Source organism: Ochotona curzoniae, unplaced genomic scaffold (genome assembly GCF_017591425.1).
Source record: "Ochotona curzoniae isolate NIBS_2020 unplaced genomic scaffold, NIBS_Ocur_1.0 contig_4877, whole genome shotgun sequence".
In the NCBI taxonomy this organism is placed as follows: Eukaryota; Metazoa; Chordata; class Mammalia; order Lagomorpha; family Ochotonidae; genus Ochotona; species Ochotona curzoniae.
Genome location: NW_024466409.1, coordinates 812529 through 828780, shown reverse-complemented (window position 1 = coordinate 828780; position 16252 = coordinate 812529). Strand labels below are relative to the sequence as shown.

The 16252-nt window shown below is 42.3% G+C and overlaps 1 protein-coding gene across 4 annotated transcripts in view; it reads right to left on the bottom strand.

Moving 5' to 3' along the window:
- Positions 1-2399: 2399 nt before the first annotated feature.
- GTF2H1 (general transcription factor IIH subunit 1) overlaps positions 2400-16252 on the bottom strand; it is a 38532-nt gene continuing 24679 nt past the window's right edge. For all 4 annotated transcript variants that reach the window (XM_040988473.1, XM_040988474.1, XM_040988471.1 and 1 more), the window contains 8 exons: positions 15316-15443; positions 15152-15230; positions 12928-13016; positions 12548-12665; positions 9625-9715; positions 9080-9195; positions 6305-6397; positions 2400-3692 (listed from right to left, as the gene is read on the bottom strand). In XM_040988473.1, coding sequence (XP_040844407.1) covers positions 3606-3692; positions 6305-6397; positions 9080-9195; positions 9625-9715; positions 12548-12665; positions 12928-13016; positions 15152-15230; positions 15316-15443 — 801 coding nt within the window. In that variant the 3' untranslated portion in view covers positions 2400-3605. The remainder of the gene's footprint in view (positions 3693-6304; positions 6398-9079; positions 9196-9624; positions 9716-12547; positions 12666-12927; positions 13017-15151; positions 15231-15315; positions 15444-16252) is intronic.

The following is a 16252-nucleotide window of genomic DNA, read 5'->3' as shown; positions in this document are numbered from 1 at the left end:
TCTGTCTGGTGATCCGCAGTATGTACCTGCTTCACCCGTGGTAGAGAACGAAGTGAGATTCAGCAGGTGTGCTTGGTACGGGCTGCTTTGGGGCAGCTGCCATCTGTTTCCATAAAGGGAAGGCACAGGCCATCGGAGGCTGAGAAAGCTGCCAAAGTGCATTTGGACTCTCCAAGGCTCAGATACAGCACTGAGCGCAGCCCATCTCTGGTAACAGCCCCCTCTACTCCTGTGCTCCTGAGACACAGTCACGTGCGCCTTAGGAATGAACACCCTCATTCTGTCCCCTCCTTCCTACTGACCTACAGAACCTATTATAATTTGGATTAGATCTGCAGTCTGGATTGTGCCAAAGGTATTGTGGGTTCTGGACTCCCCAGAACTTTCTATTTAAAGCAGTAACTCTTGTGCTCCTCTCTCCCTACATCCCCCCAAACTTGCTGGCTCAATTTTTTTATGAGATCCTTGAGGCCTTATGGGTAAGGTGTGAACTTCTGACCTAAGAGCATAAGCCTGTCCACATCCTGAATCAAAACCATTTCCCTAGCCTCTAGTATTCTCAACCGTCTAATCTTTTGTTAATTCCCGTTCCCCTAACACACCGGACACTGGTGTCTTTCAAACCTCCACACCTTCATCATGCTCTTTTCCATCCCTCAATCTAGAACGAATGACTATCTTGACAAATGCTAGTTAGCATTCAAGTCAGCCAAAATCTTACCTTTCCAAATCCAGCCCCCAACCTCAATTCCCTCTTTCTTCAGATTTCATCACATGTATTTTTTTTTTTAAGATTTGTTTTTATGAGAAGTTAGATATACAGAGATGAGGAGAGGAAGAGAGGAAGATCTTTCATCCGATGATTCACTCCCCAAGTGATGCAATGGCCGGTGCTGTGCAATCTGAAGCCAGAGACCAGGTACTCCCTCTGGGTCTCCCACTTGGGTGCAGGGTCCCAAGGCTTTTGGCCACCCTCGACTGCTTCCCAGGCCACAAGCAGGGAACTGGACGGGAAGTGGAGCTGCCGGGATTAGAACCGGCGCCCATATGGGATCCTGGTGCGATGCGTTCAAGGTGAGGATGCTAGCAGCTAGGCCACTGCACTGGGCCCTCATTACATGTATCTTAAATCTTTTTTCCACTCTAAGATAACTTTACTTGAAAGGCAGAGTTACAGAAAGGAGAGGGAGAAAGATCTGCTATCTTCTAGTTCACAATACAAATGACTTTAATGGCTGAAGCAAGCAGTCCTGGGTGGCAGAGGCCCAAACGCTAGGCTATGTTTATTTTCCCTGGCTCATAAAAGAACAGGATGAGGAATAGCTGGGATTTGAACCAGCGATTAAACAGTATGGTGGCTGCTTAAACTACCGCACCACAACAACAGTCCCTAAATCATTTAATCTTTTTTTAAAAACGAGGGGCTGGCTAATACTCCACCCTGTGGGACTGGCATCTGATATGGCTGCTGGTTTGTATCACAACAGCTCCAGTTCTCCATTTACAGCCTAGGGAAGCAGTGAGGATGGCCCAAGTCCTTGGTTCCCACCCACGTGGGAGACATAGAAGCTCCTGGCTCTTGCCTGGCACAGCCCATGCTGTGTCCTTCCTTATAAAAAAAATAATAATAAAAAAAGAGGGGTCTGGAGTGAGATAGCCTAAGCAGGTTAAGTCTTCACCTTGCACATGCCGGGATCCCATACGGGCACCGGTTCTAATCCCAGCAGCCCTGTTTCCGATCCAGCTCCCTGCTTGTGGCCTGGGAAAGCACTTGAGGACGGCCCAAAGCCTTGGTATCCTGCACACATGGAGGAGGCTCCGGGCTCCTGGCTTCGGACTGGCTCAGCTCTGGCTGTTGCGGTCACTAGTAGAGTGAATCATCGGACGGAATATCTCTCTGTATCTCCTCCTTTCTGTATATCTGATTGTAATAAAAATAGATCTTAAAAACAACAACAAAAAAAGCACTTTGTGACACTGGAAGGTATAAGAGATTGAACCATCGATGTGAATGAGAATGAAGGCAGGAAATGATGTGGACTGGGTGTTTCTTTTAGCAGCTCCACATTTGAACAGGTTTTGACTCGTAACTATTATGTGAAGAATACTAGCCCCTAAGACAGTAAAAAACGACGTGCGCAGCCCACACTGGAGGACCTGAGTGATCCTTGAGCTTCTGTTAATGCAGAGCCTGTGAGGCAGGGGCGAAGGGTCAAGTAATCAGAGTCCTTGCCACCCATATTAGACTTGGACTGAGTTTCCAGTAACTGACTTCCATTGTGGACATTCAGAGTACACTAATAGAAGGAAACCTTTGAAAGAATGAGGAGTCTTTGAGCGTTCTACCCAAGTAAACATCACAAATAATGAAAAATCATAAGACGTGTCAGTTAGAAAAGTATCTGTAACAAGTTTTACTGATCCGTGTAATTTTTAATACAGACATCTAAAGTCTAATATAAACAATGAGTTGATCCTGTTAGGAACAAGATATGGCACAATATATATATTCTTGTTCTGGAAACTGTGCCATATATATATATATATTCATGTACTTTTTTGGACTTAGGCTCTTCAGTCTATGCAATGATTATCAATTTGGCAAGGACAGTAACAGATACTGGAGAAGATATGAGAAACATCTTTTATTTCTTCTGAAGAGGTGAAAATAAGTAAGATTTCTTATATTTTTCACTCATAAGATTTTAAACTCTTAAAAATGCAATTTCCTCTTTCAAAGCACATGCCATCTTTAAAAAAACTTAGCAATATACATTTGCACTCAAAGAAAAACATGCAGCGCCATTGTCTTCTGACAAAATTCTGCATATAAAACCCCACGCAGCTTTCTGCAAACATGTTCCCTCTTTATTATTTAGGGCCTCAAGACCACCAACATTCAGTGCAATATTTATCGCTGCTTATTTCCCTAGGAAACACAGGACCAACGATGTCTTCTGACTACAACTGCTTCTGGATAGCTGAGCAACAGTCACCCTCTGTTTTAAAGCACCCTCTTAAACTTGCAGATGTAGGGTACAAGAGGAAGTCACAGAAATTTCAGTATCCAAGGGGAGGATGAGGGAGGAATACTTTGGGTCTACCCTGTGCCATAAACTTAGGAAAACAATTTATACAGAAAAAAAAAAAAGAAACAAAAAACAAACAAAAAAAAACACACAAAAACAAAAAAACCTCAGATTTTATCAATGCACCCTTTAAAAAAGTATTTTTAAATTTCTGAAAGCAGCTTAATGTGAATCAAAAGCAGTTCCTGAGTAACTGCAGTAAACAGTCTTAAAATATATGTATGTACACACACATATGTACACACACATACATACATACATATATATATATTAGCCACCTAGTTCATTTTGGTTCTGCCTTAATTTACCTCCCCAGCGTTTCATTGACTCAGTCCCTTCCTTCTTTTCAGTTCCCAATGTGCAAGTACAATAGCATCAGCTCTGGGAGATGGCATGGTGCAGATGTTGCCTGTCACGCCTGTGTGGTCATCTGCATGGCTGCTAGGCCAGGTTTCCAGAGTCATTGCAGGTTGCATTTCTCTTCAATCTCACAGAACATGGAATGCCACAGACACCTCACGTTTTCTTCATCAGGCGCCGAGACTGCCACGTATGGAGCTTGTTGTAGGCTGTCTGGAGCATCTCTTCTATGTGGCTCACCAACTGAAAGAAAGAAAACAAAGAACCGAGACATTTAACAACTGACAAAGGAACGCAAGTTCCTGTGTCTGACCTGACTCTGCTGCGTGTGGTTTCCACGCTCAGCTCTAAGTGCCCAGTCAATGAGAAAACATGCAAACCCCCTGCACAAGCGCAGGAAGAAATTCTGAATGCAGACACGGGGATGTGCAGTAAAGGGGCGGGAAATTCACCTACAATATCTAATTGGGCAGTATCAAAGCGAGTAATCGGTTCATCCCTTCTCTCAATGGGTCTGGGGGGGTGGGAGCCAAACTCAACTGGCAATTTCCAGATTCAAACACTGGGAAAGCTGACTAACGACAAAATAGTGATATTATTATCTTCACAGAACATTTAATAACATACTACCCTTAAAGATTCGGATTCTTTAGGCCCAGGATGAGGCTTAGGAACCTTTCTTTTTTATTGACTCATCTATATAAATCACCACAATGGTTAGGTGGATGGAAGGAACCTATTTACTTAATCCAAGCACTGCCTCTTAGGGTCTGGTCAGCAGGAAGCTAGGAGATCGGCTGGGAGCTGGATACAACACAGGTACTCCAGTGTGGGACAGGGCATCTCCCTGCCAGGATATATCACTCCTGCCCCAGGTGTCTTTGATTTTCCAAAGCACCTTTAGTTAATTCTTCTGCACAATTCTGGGAAGCACTGCTGTTTCCTGAACACACTTTCTCAGCTCCAATGTGACAGGATTTCAGTATAACTTCATAGATTACCTAGTAGCTAAATTATCTCAAGGCTCTGGATAATGCACTGCATCACATCTTAGATGTGGACCACAGAACAGAGAGAGGTTCGTCTTAGTTACAGACATAACTGGAGTCAACAGGATCGGAACGAGTCTTGAAGTGCAGTGTCCTTGAGATAACTGTTGTCCTGGAGTTGGACATGATTTATGTAGTTGGAAGTAAAAGTTTTAGAAAGTCTATAGGTCAATTCTGGGAGGACACCAGGAAGTCTTAGATTCTTTCAATTTGTCAATTACTTATATAAAAGAGGTATAGAGCTAAGAGACTTACTTGCCATGTCTACTATCATTATAGTGTCTGGACACTAAAAATTACTGCTTGACGGACTATGGCTCTATTCCATCGCTTAGAAGAGATGTGGGGAGAACACCTCAACACCACAGCTTTCAGCTTGCTGTCCCCGACACAGAATCCTCTTTACCACAGACCGAGTCACACTGCACAGTGCAGTCCAAAGATGCACGCAAGCCAAGGCCTAACTGTCACCCTAGCCTATTTTGGATAAGACACAACAAGCTTCTTGACAGCAGTTCCTGCTACAAGCCAGGAACCACTGCAATGTGTGGCAGAAGTCAGGGTTTTTAAGCTTTCACCCGCCAATCAGTTTGAAAGGTGGAAAGTACAAAGTCTTATACAATGCAACACTTCTGATTAACTTTAGTAACTGCAGGCAGGAAGGGAGGGGTGGGAGACACTGAGGGCTTCTCCTTAAAGATGGAATTAACATTCCATTGCTGTTAGGTCCCACCTTCAGCAACTGTTTTGAGACTGCATAATTAGAAATACAAAGAACATTAACATCTTCACTGATTTGCCCAAGCTGTGAACAGAGGGTAGGGGACACAGACACATTTCATTTGCCAACTGTCAAGGGGTGCTGGCTATCACTGGCTACAGCCCATACCATTGCCCACTCCTAACACCTGAGTCAAATCACTGACTCGGCCACATGTCCAGGACATCCTATCTGTTAGTGGAATACCTTGTTTACCCCAATTACTACATAGTAAGAGGTTTAGGACTCAAACGCTGCCAGCAGTATTTCACAAGGGGTTTATAAGTTAACAGGCCCAATGGGGCAGGGGGCTGGTGGGGCTTTGTTGACTCTTATTGAATCATAAACCTCGCCCAATTTTATACTAACTCATCCAGAACACTGTCAGGGTCCTAGAGGTTAAAATCCTAACACCTGTATCCCGGGATAAGCTTCTTTTCAAAGAAATGCTGTTTTGAGAAAATTCATTTAGAACATTCAAGGAACAGGCACAAAATCTTAATGATTTTCTTTTGCCTTTAATTGTAAAGCTCTGCTTTCTATTATATATTAATAGAGGAGGCAGAAGCCAGACAAAATCTAAGGAATGTTTAGTTTACTCTGGGAGCAATTCTACCTTTCCCTACAATGCTATGTTTGCTACTGAGTTTTCCCAGAATAATAATACACACTTTTAAGAACACATAAATAAGTTCTAAATCTATAAAGAAAAACATACAGATGATTATGTCAAATGTCTGGTCAGTTTTAATTTTTGAAGAGAAGGAAGTGGTGTGCAATCAGACAGGGTACTCTAGGAGTATGGGTTAGAACATTCTACTAACCTTTCCTGGTTGATGAGCACTTGGATATTCAATTGAAAAAAAAAAACAAAAAAACAAAAACCCTACCATACATGTTCTTATGAAGGCATGATGCACTTTTTAATGATAACTAGAAAAAAAAAAAAAAAAACAACAAAACACCCTAGCACTCTAGGCAGCACCGACCCCCAAACAAAAAAATATTAGTCATTTTACTTTGAGCAGAAAATTTGAGTGTCTTACATTTGTGCTTAAATACTGTCTTCGAATTTTTTCTTGGAATGGGCAGAGCTTTGTAACTTGGAATCGCTCCAAATTACTTTTCATTTTTATTACCTAAAAAAGATGAAAAATAATTACAGAAAAATCTCAAACCTAGTAAAACCAAGAGAAAGACACCATAATCCACATAGAAAGGTTACTTTAACACTTTTTAAACATTTAATGCTTTGGTTGTAATTCACATCTTTTTGCAATTCTTTTGTGGTATGTGTACAAATGTATACACATTTTCTAAAAATAAAGCATGGGTTTTAAAAATTGAGAGACAGTAGTTCAATGTATCAACATACTAAATACACCTTTAATCAATCCCCCCTGATGCTATTTATATCATTTCTAATGTTTATTAGTAACGGATTATGTTCTTTGACACAATCTTAGCTACTTTAAATTCATGTTTGTTTGTTTTTTTTTTTGAACTTCTTACTTGAAAGGCAGATTTACAGAGATGGAGAAAGAGATCTTCCATCCACTGACTCACTTCAAAAATAGCGACTACCTGAGCTGGCTGGAAGCCAGGAGCATCTCCTGGGTCTCCTAGGTGGGAGTGGGGGCCCAAGGATTTGGGCCACCTTCTGCTTCCTTCCCAAACACATTAGCAGGGAGGCTGGGTTGGAAGTGGAGTAGCTGGTACTTGGACTGACATACAGATGGGAATCTGGCACTGCAGGCAGAGGTTTAACTTACTAAATACAATAGTTTCAGCTGCTGAATTTCTATTTTTTTTTTTAAACACCGATTTTTCCTGGAAAGGCCTATTTATGGACTAAATGACAACGAGAATGAGACACACTTGGCTCAACTCCCCAAGTGGTCTCAATGGCCGATCCAAAACCAGGAGCCTCCTCTGGGTCGCCCAATGAATGCAGAGTCCCAAGGCTTTGGGCCATCTTCTGCTGCCTTCCCAGGTCACAAGCAGGAAGCTGGATGAAAAGTAGAGTTGCTACGTACACAAAGATGTGTCCATATGGGATCCCAGCACAAGCAAGGTGAAGCTTTGGCCAACTGAGCCACTGTGCTGGGCCCACCAACTGTTGAATTTCTCTTTTTTAATTTTTTTAAAGATGTAAACATTTTTATTGCAAGTCAGATATAAAGAGAAGAGGAGAGACAGAGAGGAAGATCTTCTGTCTGATGATTCACTCCCAAGTGGTTGTGATGACCAGAGCTGAGTCGATCTCCAAAGCCAGGAGCCAGGACCTTCTTCCAGGCCTCCCACATGGGTGCAGGATCCCAAGGCTTTGGGCCATCCTCAACTGCTTTCCCAGGCCACAAGCAGGGAGCTGAATGGGAAGCGGGACCGCCAGGATTAGAACTGGCACCTGTAAGGTATCCTGGGGCATTCAAGATCAGAACTTTAGCTGTTAGACCACCGTGCCAGACCCAGCAACTGTTGAGCTTATACATAAAAGCACTTAAAATAATCTAGCAGTGGAAGAATCTTAGCAATCTGGCCAAGAATGATAATTTTTAGGTTTTTATTCTTTTGCAAATTAATGGGTGAAAAATGGTCTTTTGTGGGCCATCTTCCACTGCTTTACCAAGGTTATTACCATGGAGCTGGATGGGAACTAGAGCAGCGGTACTCACACTGGGGCTCATATGTGACGTTGGCATTGGAGGCAGTGCCACAATGCCGGCCCTATCACTAGTAGTTTTTAGTGAGTTGCCTTTCCTTTTTGTTACTAATGGAGTATTTACCATTCTCTTAATTCTAAGAACAATCCATACAGTACAGCTCACATTATTGTGTAAATATCTTCCCATCTGCCAGCAGTCCTCATTTCAAAAATTATTTGAGAGGCAGAGAGACTGCAAGAATTTAGGGGAAGCACCCACAATGGCTATTGCTGGGCCGGGGCAGAAGCGAGGAATTTGATCTGGGTGTTCTACCTGGGCGGGAGGGACCAGGTGACTAGTCATCACCACTGCCTCCCAGGGTCTGCATTAGAAGTCAGAGCCTAGTGCCGTGGCTTAGCAGCTAAAGCCCTCGCCTTGAACATGCCAGGAACCCATATGGGCACCAGTTCTAATTCTGGTGGCCCTGCTTCCCATCCAGCTCCCTGCTTGTGGCCTGGGAAAGCAGTCAGGGACAGCCCAAAGCCTTGAGACCCTGCTCCCATGTGGGAGACCCGGAAGAGGGTCTGGGCTCCTGGCTTTGGAGATTAGCTCAGCTCTGGTCATTGTGGCCACTTGGGGAGTGCATCAACAGACAGAAGATCTTCCTCTCTGTATATCTGCCTTTCCAATAAAAACAACAATAAATCTTAAAAAAAAGGGGGGAAGCCAGAGCCAGGATTCAAAGCAAGGTTCTATGATATGAGATTGCAGCACCCAACTGATGTCTGCCCACATCAATAAAGCATTACTCGGCTAAAAGGATTTTAGTGTTAAACAGTGCTATATTTCTTGTAAGTCAAGAATTAGGATTTTCATGCCTAAAAATACTTCAAATAAGCTTTCATTGAAATCATTTTTCAAATATTCACACAGCAGCTTGGAGATGAAGTCCAAGTTTTAACTTGTATTAGTTATGCAATTGGTGTAGGTCTCAATTTCCTCATCTGCAAAATGGGTATAATTAACATGTACTTTATAAACACTCTGAGGCTTAAATGAAATATTGCACTTAGAGTAGTTATCCCAGGGGTTGGCTCATGCTCAACACGCAACACTATGTTTGGATTTCAAATTTACATTTCCGTAAGTCACTGCAAGAACAGAATGAGTTCCAACCTTTTCTTCTAGGAATGGTGTATTAACAGGAAAGCAGGACCAGAAATGCCGCAGAAGTTCTCCAACAGCCACATACAAGTGTTTCAACTCAGACTGAATATCATTTGGCACCATCTCTGTAAAAGAAGAAAGATGTACATAGGATAAAGCTATTTTCCTATGTGTCTAGCCTCTGGGAAGATGACTATTCAGACAACAAATCTGATTATGCACTCTAGCAACGCCAAAGTAGAATGTATTACTTTGACAAAGGCAAATAGTTTTGTAACTGAGACATCTCATAATTAAAAACCCCATGGGACTCTGGAGTAACTCCTAAGCTTTCCCTGTATTCTAAGAGGCAGGGAAAGAAAGAAGCTCTGAGTATATTAAGAAACTAGGAAGTGTCAACATAATAGAAAGACAATTCTAGAATTCTAAGCTCTTTTCTAGCTGCTTAACAAGACAGCCACCTTAGAAATGTTTCAAAAGAAAACCAACAGAACCCTAGCATTCCTCTGTCTGCTCTTCAGAGCTCATTTCAGCAGAGGGATGGCACTACATACGGTTTATGGCTTGCTGTGTCCCTCCTTGCATAAGTGCTCCTCCAGGGGACAGTGCTGCGATAGTACTGCTGGCAGCACCACTGGAGAGGACCTGCAAGAAACAAAGATACAACTTAGTCTTCTGTTTTGGCTGTTTGTCTCACCTAAATTTCAGATTTACAGCAAAAGGTGAAAGAAAATATTTTTCCTATACCAATACATCCTATATTGCAGGGGGGGAAACACATCTGGCCTACTGGCCATATATGGCTAACAGAATCATTTGGTCTGACACAGCCAGTGCAGTCACAAAACCAGTTTCGAAAGTCAATAAACACATAGAAAGCCAATTTTTACAATTCCATATATTTTTAAAATATTTATTTATTTTTATTGCAAAGTCAGATATATAGAGAGGAGGAGAGACAGAGAGGAAGATCTTTCATCCAATGATTCACTCCCCAAACGGCTGCAACGGCCGGTGTTGTGCTGATCAAAGCCAGGAGCCAGAAACTTCCTTCAGGTCTCCCATGTGGGTGCAGGGTCCCAAGGCTTTGGGCTGTCCCTGACTGCTTTCCCAGGCCACAAGCAGGGAGCTGGATGGGAAGTGGAGCTGCCGGAATTAGAACCGGCACCCACATGGGATTCTGGAGTGTTCAAATCGAGGACTTATGCCACTAGGCGACAGCGTTAGTTTCTTAAAATATTTAATTTAACATTTATCTGAAAGAGAGACAGATCTTCAGTCTACTTGTTATTCCCCAAATAGCTGCAATGGGTGTTGCTGGGCAAGTCTTCAGCCTAGATTTGGGTCTCCTACATGTTTGGGTCAACTTTTGCTGCTTTTCTAGGTACAAGATCAAGGAACTGGACTGGAAGCCAACGCTAGGGCTCAAACTGACATCCTGATGTGCGATCAAAGTAGCTTGATCAAAGTAGCTTTATCCATTGTGCCACAATGCTACTTCATCCTTTTGGGCATTTGTAACATCATATCTGGGACACAGGCTTGAGGCAAAAAAAAGAAGTTTCGGGCCCGGCGCGGTGGTGCAAGTGGTTAAGTCCTCGCCTTGCACGCCCAGGATCCCATATGGGCGCCGGTTCTATCCTGGCAGCCCCGCTTCCCTTCCAGCTCCCTGCCTGTGGCCCAGGAGAGCAGTCGAGGATGGCCCAAAGCTTTGGGACCCTGCACCCACATGGGAGACCCGGAAGAGGCTCCTGGCTTCGGATTGGCATAGCTCCAGCCATTGTGGCCACCTGGGGAGTGAATCATCGGAGGGAAGATCTTCCTCTCTGTCTCTCCTCTCTGTATATCCGCCTTTCCAATAAAAAATAATAAAAATACATCTTTAAAAAAAAAAAAAAAGAAGTTTCTAATCCCTGCTTTAGAGCAATGACTTTTTTTTTTTCGTTGAAGCCACGCAGAGCACACAGAGAGTACTGTCCACGTTTGAAGGTACAAGCCCCATTATGTGCCGTTGGCCTTCCACAGTTTTGCTTACCTGCAGTCAAACAAAACAAAACAATAAAACCAAAAACCAAAACAAAACAAAAAACAAACAACAATGAAGAAAAGTGCTTTAAATTGTGTGCCATTTTAGTAGTGTGAAAAAACTAAAATATTGTATCATTTTGTCCTTTTGGAGGACTCATTCAACAAATCTGCAGGTTACCCAACTGTTAGTTACGGTAGATCAGACAGTCCAATTATTGTAGGACTTATGTTCAATTTCACTTAAATTTTAGGTAATAAATAGCTCCTCAGCATAAGAGCAATAATGCTACCAATTTAGATACGCCAAAGAAGTCACAACATTTATGTTACTCTAAGTGAAAAGATAAAAGCTCTCAATAAAGGAAGAAAAAGATTCAGAGCTAAGGTTACTAAGACCTATGGTAAGAATGAATCTTAGAAGGGCCTGGTGCAATAGCCCAGTAGCTAAATCTTTGCCTTGCACACACCAGATCCCATATTGGTGCCGGTTTATGTTCCAATTGCTCATTATCACATGCAGCTCCCTATTGCGGCTTGGGAAAGCAGTAGAAAATGGCCCAAGACCTTGGGACCCTGGATCCACGTAGGAGACCCAGACGCTGCTCCTGGCTCCTGATGAGCTTAGCTCCTGCCGTTGCAGCTCCTTGGGGAGTGAACCAGCGGACAAAGATCTTTCTCTCTATAAATCTAACTTTCCAATAAAAATAAAGAGCTAGTAAATATTTAAAGAAATGAATCTTAATGGGCAAAGGAGAAAAATTTAATTCATGTTATGTGCAGGTGTTGTGGCACAGTGTGGGATGCTGAAGAGTACCTAGCTCTATCCTGGCTCCACCACTCCTGGTCCAGTTTCCTGCTAACATGCCTGGGAAGCAGCAGAGGACGGCTGCAGTAATGGAGTCCCTGGTTCCTGGCTTGGCTCTAACCTGGGTGTTTGGATATCTGGTAAGTGACCCCCAAATGGAAGATTTATGTGTCTCTGGCTCTTATAGATAAATTAAAACAAAACAAAAAACTGTTGAAATCTTTTTCTTTAAAGATTTAGTATTATTAGAAACGCAGATTTATGGAGAAGCAGACAGAAAGATCTTCTATCGCAGTTCCATTTCCAAATGGTCACAACGGCCAGAGGTGAGCCAATCTAAAGCCAGAAGCCAGGAACTTTTTTTTCCCCCAGCTCTCCCATGTGAGTGCAGGGTACCAAAGCTTTGTGCTACCCTCTGCTGCTTTCCCAGGCCACAAGCAGAGAGCTGAATGGGAAGTAAAGCTGCCAAGATTAGAACTGGCGCCCATATGGGATCCCCGCATGTTAAAGGCGAAGACTTTAGCCAGTAGGCCATGCACCAGGCCCTTTAAGTATACTTTAAATCTGAAGTAGTACTGCTTAATTTGGCTGTGCTTATCAGCTGACACAGGCATTCTATTCCTTGAACTGTAGAAGTCACCTACCTGAGTTAATCTTGGTGTATAAGCTTCCATTTCTTGCCTAATACTTTGAAAAGAATTAATAATGTCCTGACTTGTTGCATACTGTAGTGACTGAATTGGAGTCGGACCGTGATAATACCTGAAGGTTAGCAGAGAAGAAATAATTACAAAGCGTAAAGGAGTGCAAACTGTTCTGCAAACATTTTAGTGGTGAATCCAATGTTCTCCCCAATGGCAAAAATTACACGATAGTTAAAACCCAACATTTATTTTCTAGACTTTGGTCACTTTGGACATCTTCCCAAAATGCATACAGAAGGCATCTTTTTACATATATTTTACAATTAATTATGTTAGTTAAATTATTTTGCTAAAAGTTGGTTTAACAGCATAAAACTTACCTATCGGACTTCTTAAGGTTTAGTGCAATTGTTTTTACAGAATTATTTTTTCCCAGATCTTCATATTCAATAGATTCTTGTAATTTTGCCTAAAATGATTAACAGAGTTACCATCAACTTTGTAACTTTCTTTCACACAATGAACATGATTTAAAAAAGAAAAAACTGTACAAACAAAAACAATGAGGTCTTCTCACCATGAGCTTCACTTTCTAGAGATGGTTATCCTATAAATGGGTGAATCAACTTTTTTTCTTATAAAAACTTATTTTTATTAGAAAGTCATATATTCCGAGAGGAGAGACAAAGAGAAAGCTTTTGTGTCTGATGATTCACTCTCTAAGTGGCTGCAATGGTTGGAGCTTAGCTAACCAAGGCCAGGAGCCAGGAGCTTCTTTTGGGTCTCCCATGTGGCCACAGGGTCCCAAAGCTTTGGGCCATCCTTGAATGATTTCTCAGGTCACAAGCAGAAAGCTGGCAGGGAAGTGGAGCCGCTGGGACACGAACTGACACCCATATGGGATCCTGGTGCATGCTAGACAAGGATTTAGCCACTATGCTATTGCTCTGATAATATTATAATATTAAGTCATATGGGGCCAGGCAGCTGGGACTGAACCCAAGAACTAGGCATGCAACTTGGGTCTCCTACTTGAGTGGCAGGAGCCCAATTACTTGAGCTATCACTGCTCCCTCCCAGGGGCTGCAGCAGCAGGAAACACTGCCAGAGGCTGTAGTCAGTCATCTCCAATAGGGGACACTGACCTCTTAACTGTTATGCCAAATGTTTGCCCAGTCAACTGATTTGGATGCTATACGAATGCTGAATCATTGATGTGACTACATCCTGATAATTTCATAACCATGATAAGCCCACTATAAAGTTGGAAAAACAATCAACTTAAGTCTAAGACTATCTGCATTTCATGAATCCATCTAAATTCTTATAAAATCTTTAAATCCTCATTTAATTTAAAGAGGAAGAGATGGTAAAAAAGAGAGACCATGCATCTGGTGGTTTCCTCCCAAATGCATGGTAGGCTAGGCTGAACCCAGAAACCCTGAACTCAATCCAGGCCTCCCAAATAGGTGGGAGGGATTTAAGTTTTCCTGCCACCACCTGCTTCCAGGGTACACCTTACCAGGCAGTCGGATGAGAGGCAGAGTAGCAGGCATTTGAAATAGGTACTTGGGTACTATCTACATAGGAAATCCAAGTGGAAACCTAACTAATTAACCATGTGCCCAACCCATGAATTTTAAAGTCATTCACAGTTCCACTAAGTCCCAAGACACAGCGGTGGGTGTTTGGCCACATCCCATCCTAGACTGAGGATTCAAGGCCCAGGTTGCTTCTGATTTCAGCTTCTTGCTAATGTTCACGCCAGTCGGCAGAGGCTGAGAGCTCAAAGACCTGCAATCACGTGTTAAGACTCAGATCGAATTCCCAGCTTCCGGCTTTTGTTGGGAGAACTCTTTTAGTCTTTCAAATAAACAAAAACATTGAACACAGGGGCAAAAACCCCCCCTGTATACATACACTACAGATATCAAGATACTTACTACTTTATCTATTATCAAAATCTTTAATGAGCATTTATATCTAAATGTTCACAAGAAACCTTTAATTTCTTAAAAATAAATGATCAGAAGTAGACTGCTATTTGCAAAAAGAATTAAAAGCATAAGACTTTAAAATTTTAATGCAAATGATCAGAAAGCTTTATTATAACCCACTTTTATAACTGGGGAGGAGGAGCCTTTGAAAATTAGACGGTAAAAGAGATATAGTAGTTTGGCAAACTTGTAGCAAAGGAAAAAAAAAAAAGCAAAATCCCAAAATGAGTTCAGAATGAAAAGATAACTATCAGTTTTGAATGCTAGTTTAACACTAGGGTCAATGCACTTCCTTGCAAAAACAAATATATGAAACTTTCTAAACCAGTTTTGCTTTCTCTTATACTGCCTCTTTGGAACATTCCCTCCTAGAAAACAAGCTCTTTCTCACACACACATTTTTGTGTATATGCCCAGGTGAAGGAAAAAGCCTGTCAATCTGGTTAATGGACGATTCGGAGGAAGTGCTCTCTACAATGCTCTATATTTTCAGCTCAAATGCTTGACATCTTGACTCACATAAAAGAAGCTGTGTAAGCATTCAAACAAAAGGTGTGTGGAGAAACCTCATCCCCAAAAGTTATAATTTTTTTTTGCCTGTTCATACCCTTTTGACTGCTGGCTGAACACAGTCTGCATCTCCAGAATTTCCATCAATGCTTCGGGGCTCACCGTTTTGTGCTTCTCTTAAAACAAAAGAGAAAAATTAATGTTGAAAAGTACAGTCAGATCATCATCACAATTCACGGCACTTTGACATGTATACTTAACTGTTTCCTGAGACCTGCTGCCAGAACCATGGCACTGTGATGGTTAAACCGCTTGATGATGGCAGCATTACTATTCTCCTTTATGGATTTAGAATTGGAAGCAGATGGCACGGAGGAAATGCCATAGCCCTATGAAAAATAAGTTAGCACATTAAATCAAAGTAAAGTTCTAGTTTCCCTCAAAATTAAAAGGCAGCTTATAGACAGTAGAGAGACAAGGCAGATATTTCATTCACTGGTTGACTCCCAAGAGAGCTGCAATGGTTGGAGTGGAGTGGGTCTGAAGCCAGGAGCCAATAGCGTCTTTCAGGTCTCTTGCAAGCACTCGGACAACCTTCTGCTGTTTTTCCAGGCACACGACTAAGGAACTGGAAAGGACATGCAGCCAGGACTCGAGCCAATGCCCATATGGGATACTGGTGCTGCAGGCAGTGGTTTTCCATGCTATATCTTAGTACAGACCCCTGAGATTCTGATTTTTCAAGAAGGATTTATTTGTTTGAAAGGCAGAGCAACAGAGAAAGATTCAAGCAATCTTCCATCTGCTGGCTCACTCCCCAACAAACACCGGTGGCAAGGTCTGGGCCAAGCTTCAGCTCTGGAGTCAACTCCATTCAGGTCTCCTGTAGGACGACACTGTGACCCTAGGTCAGGGAGCACGGGATTAGTTGATTGGACAATATTTGTATAACTGAATGTGGATACCTTTTGTATACCCGATTGGATATAATTTGTATGAGAACAGTTGAGTGGAGAGCATGTGAATGAGAACACTTGGTAGAATATACAAAACAAAAGGAGTTCCAAACAAGAGTATAGAACCAGTTGATGCGTTTTGTTGATAAGCTCAAAACCTTCCTCCCTTATCCCATGACCCTCAGTATATAAAGTCTGATGACGCCACTAATAAACGTCGGCTTTGACCATCAGTCAGAGTC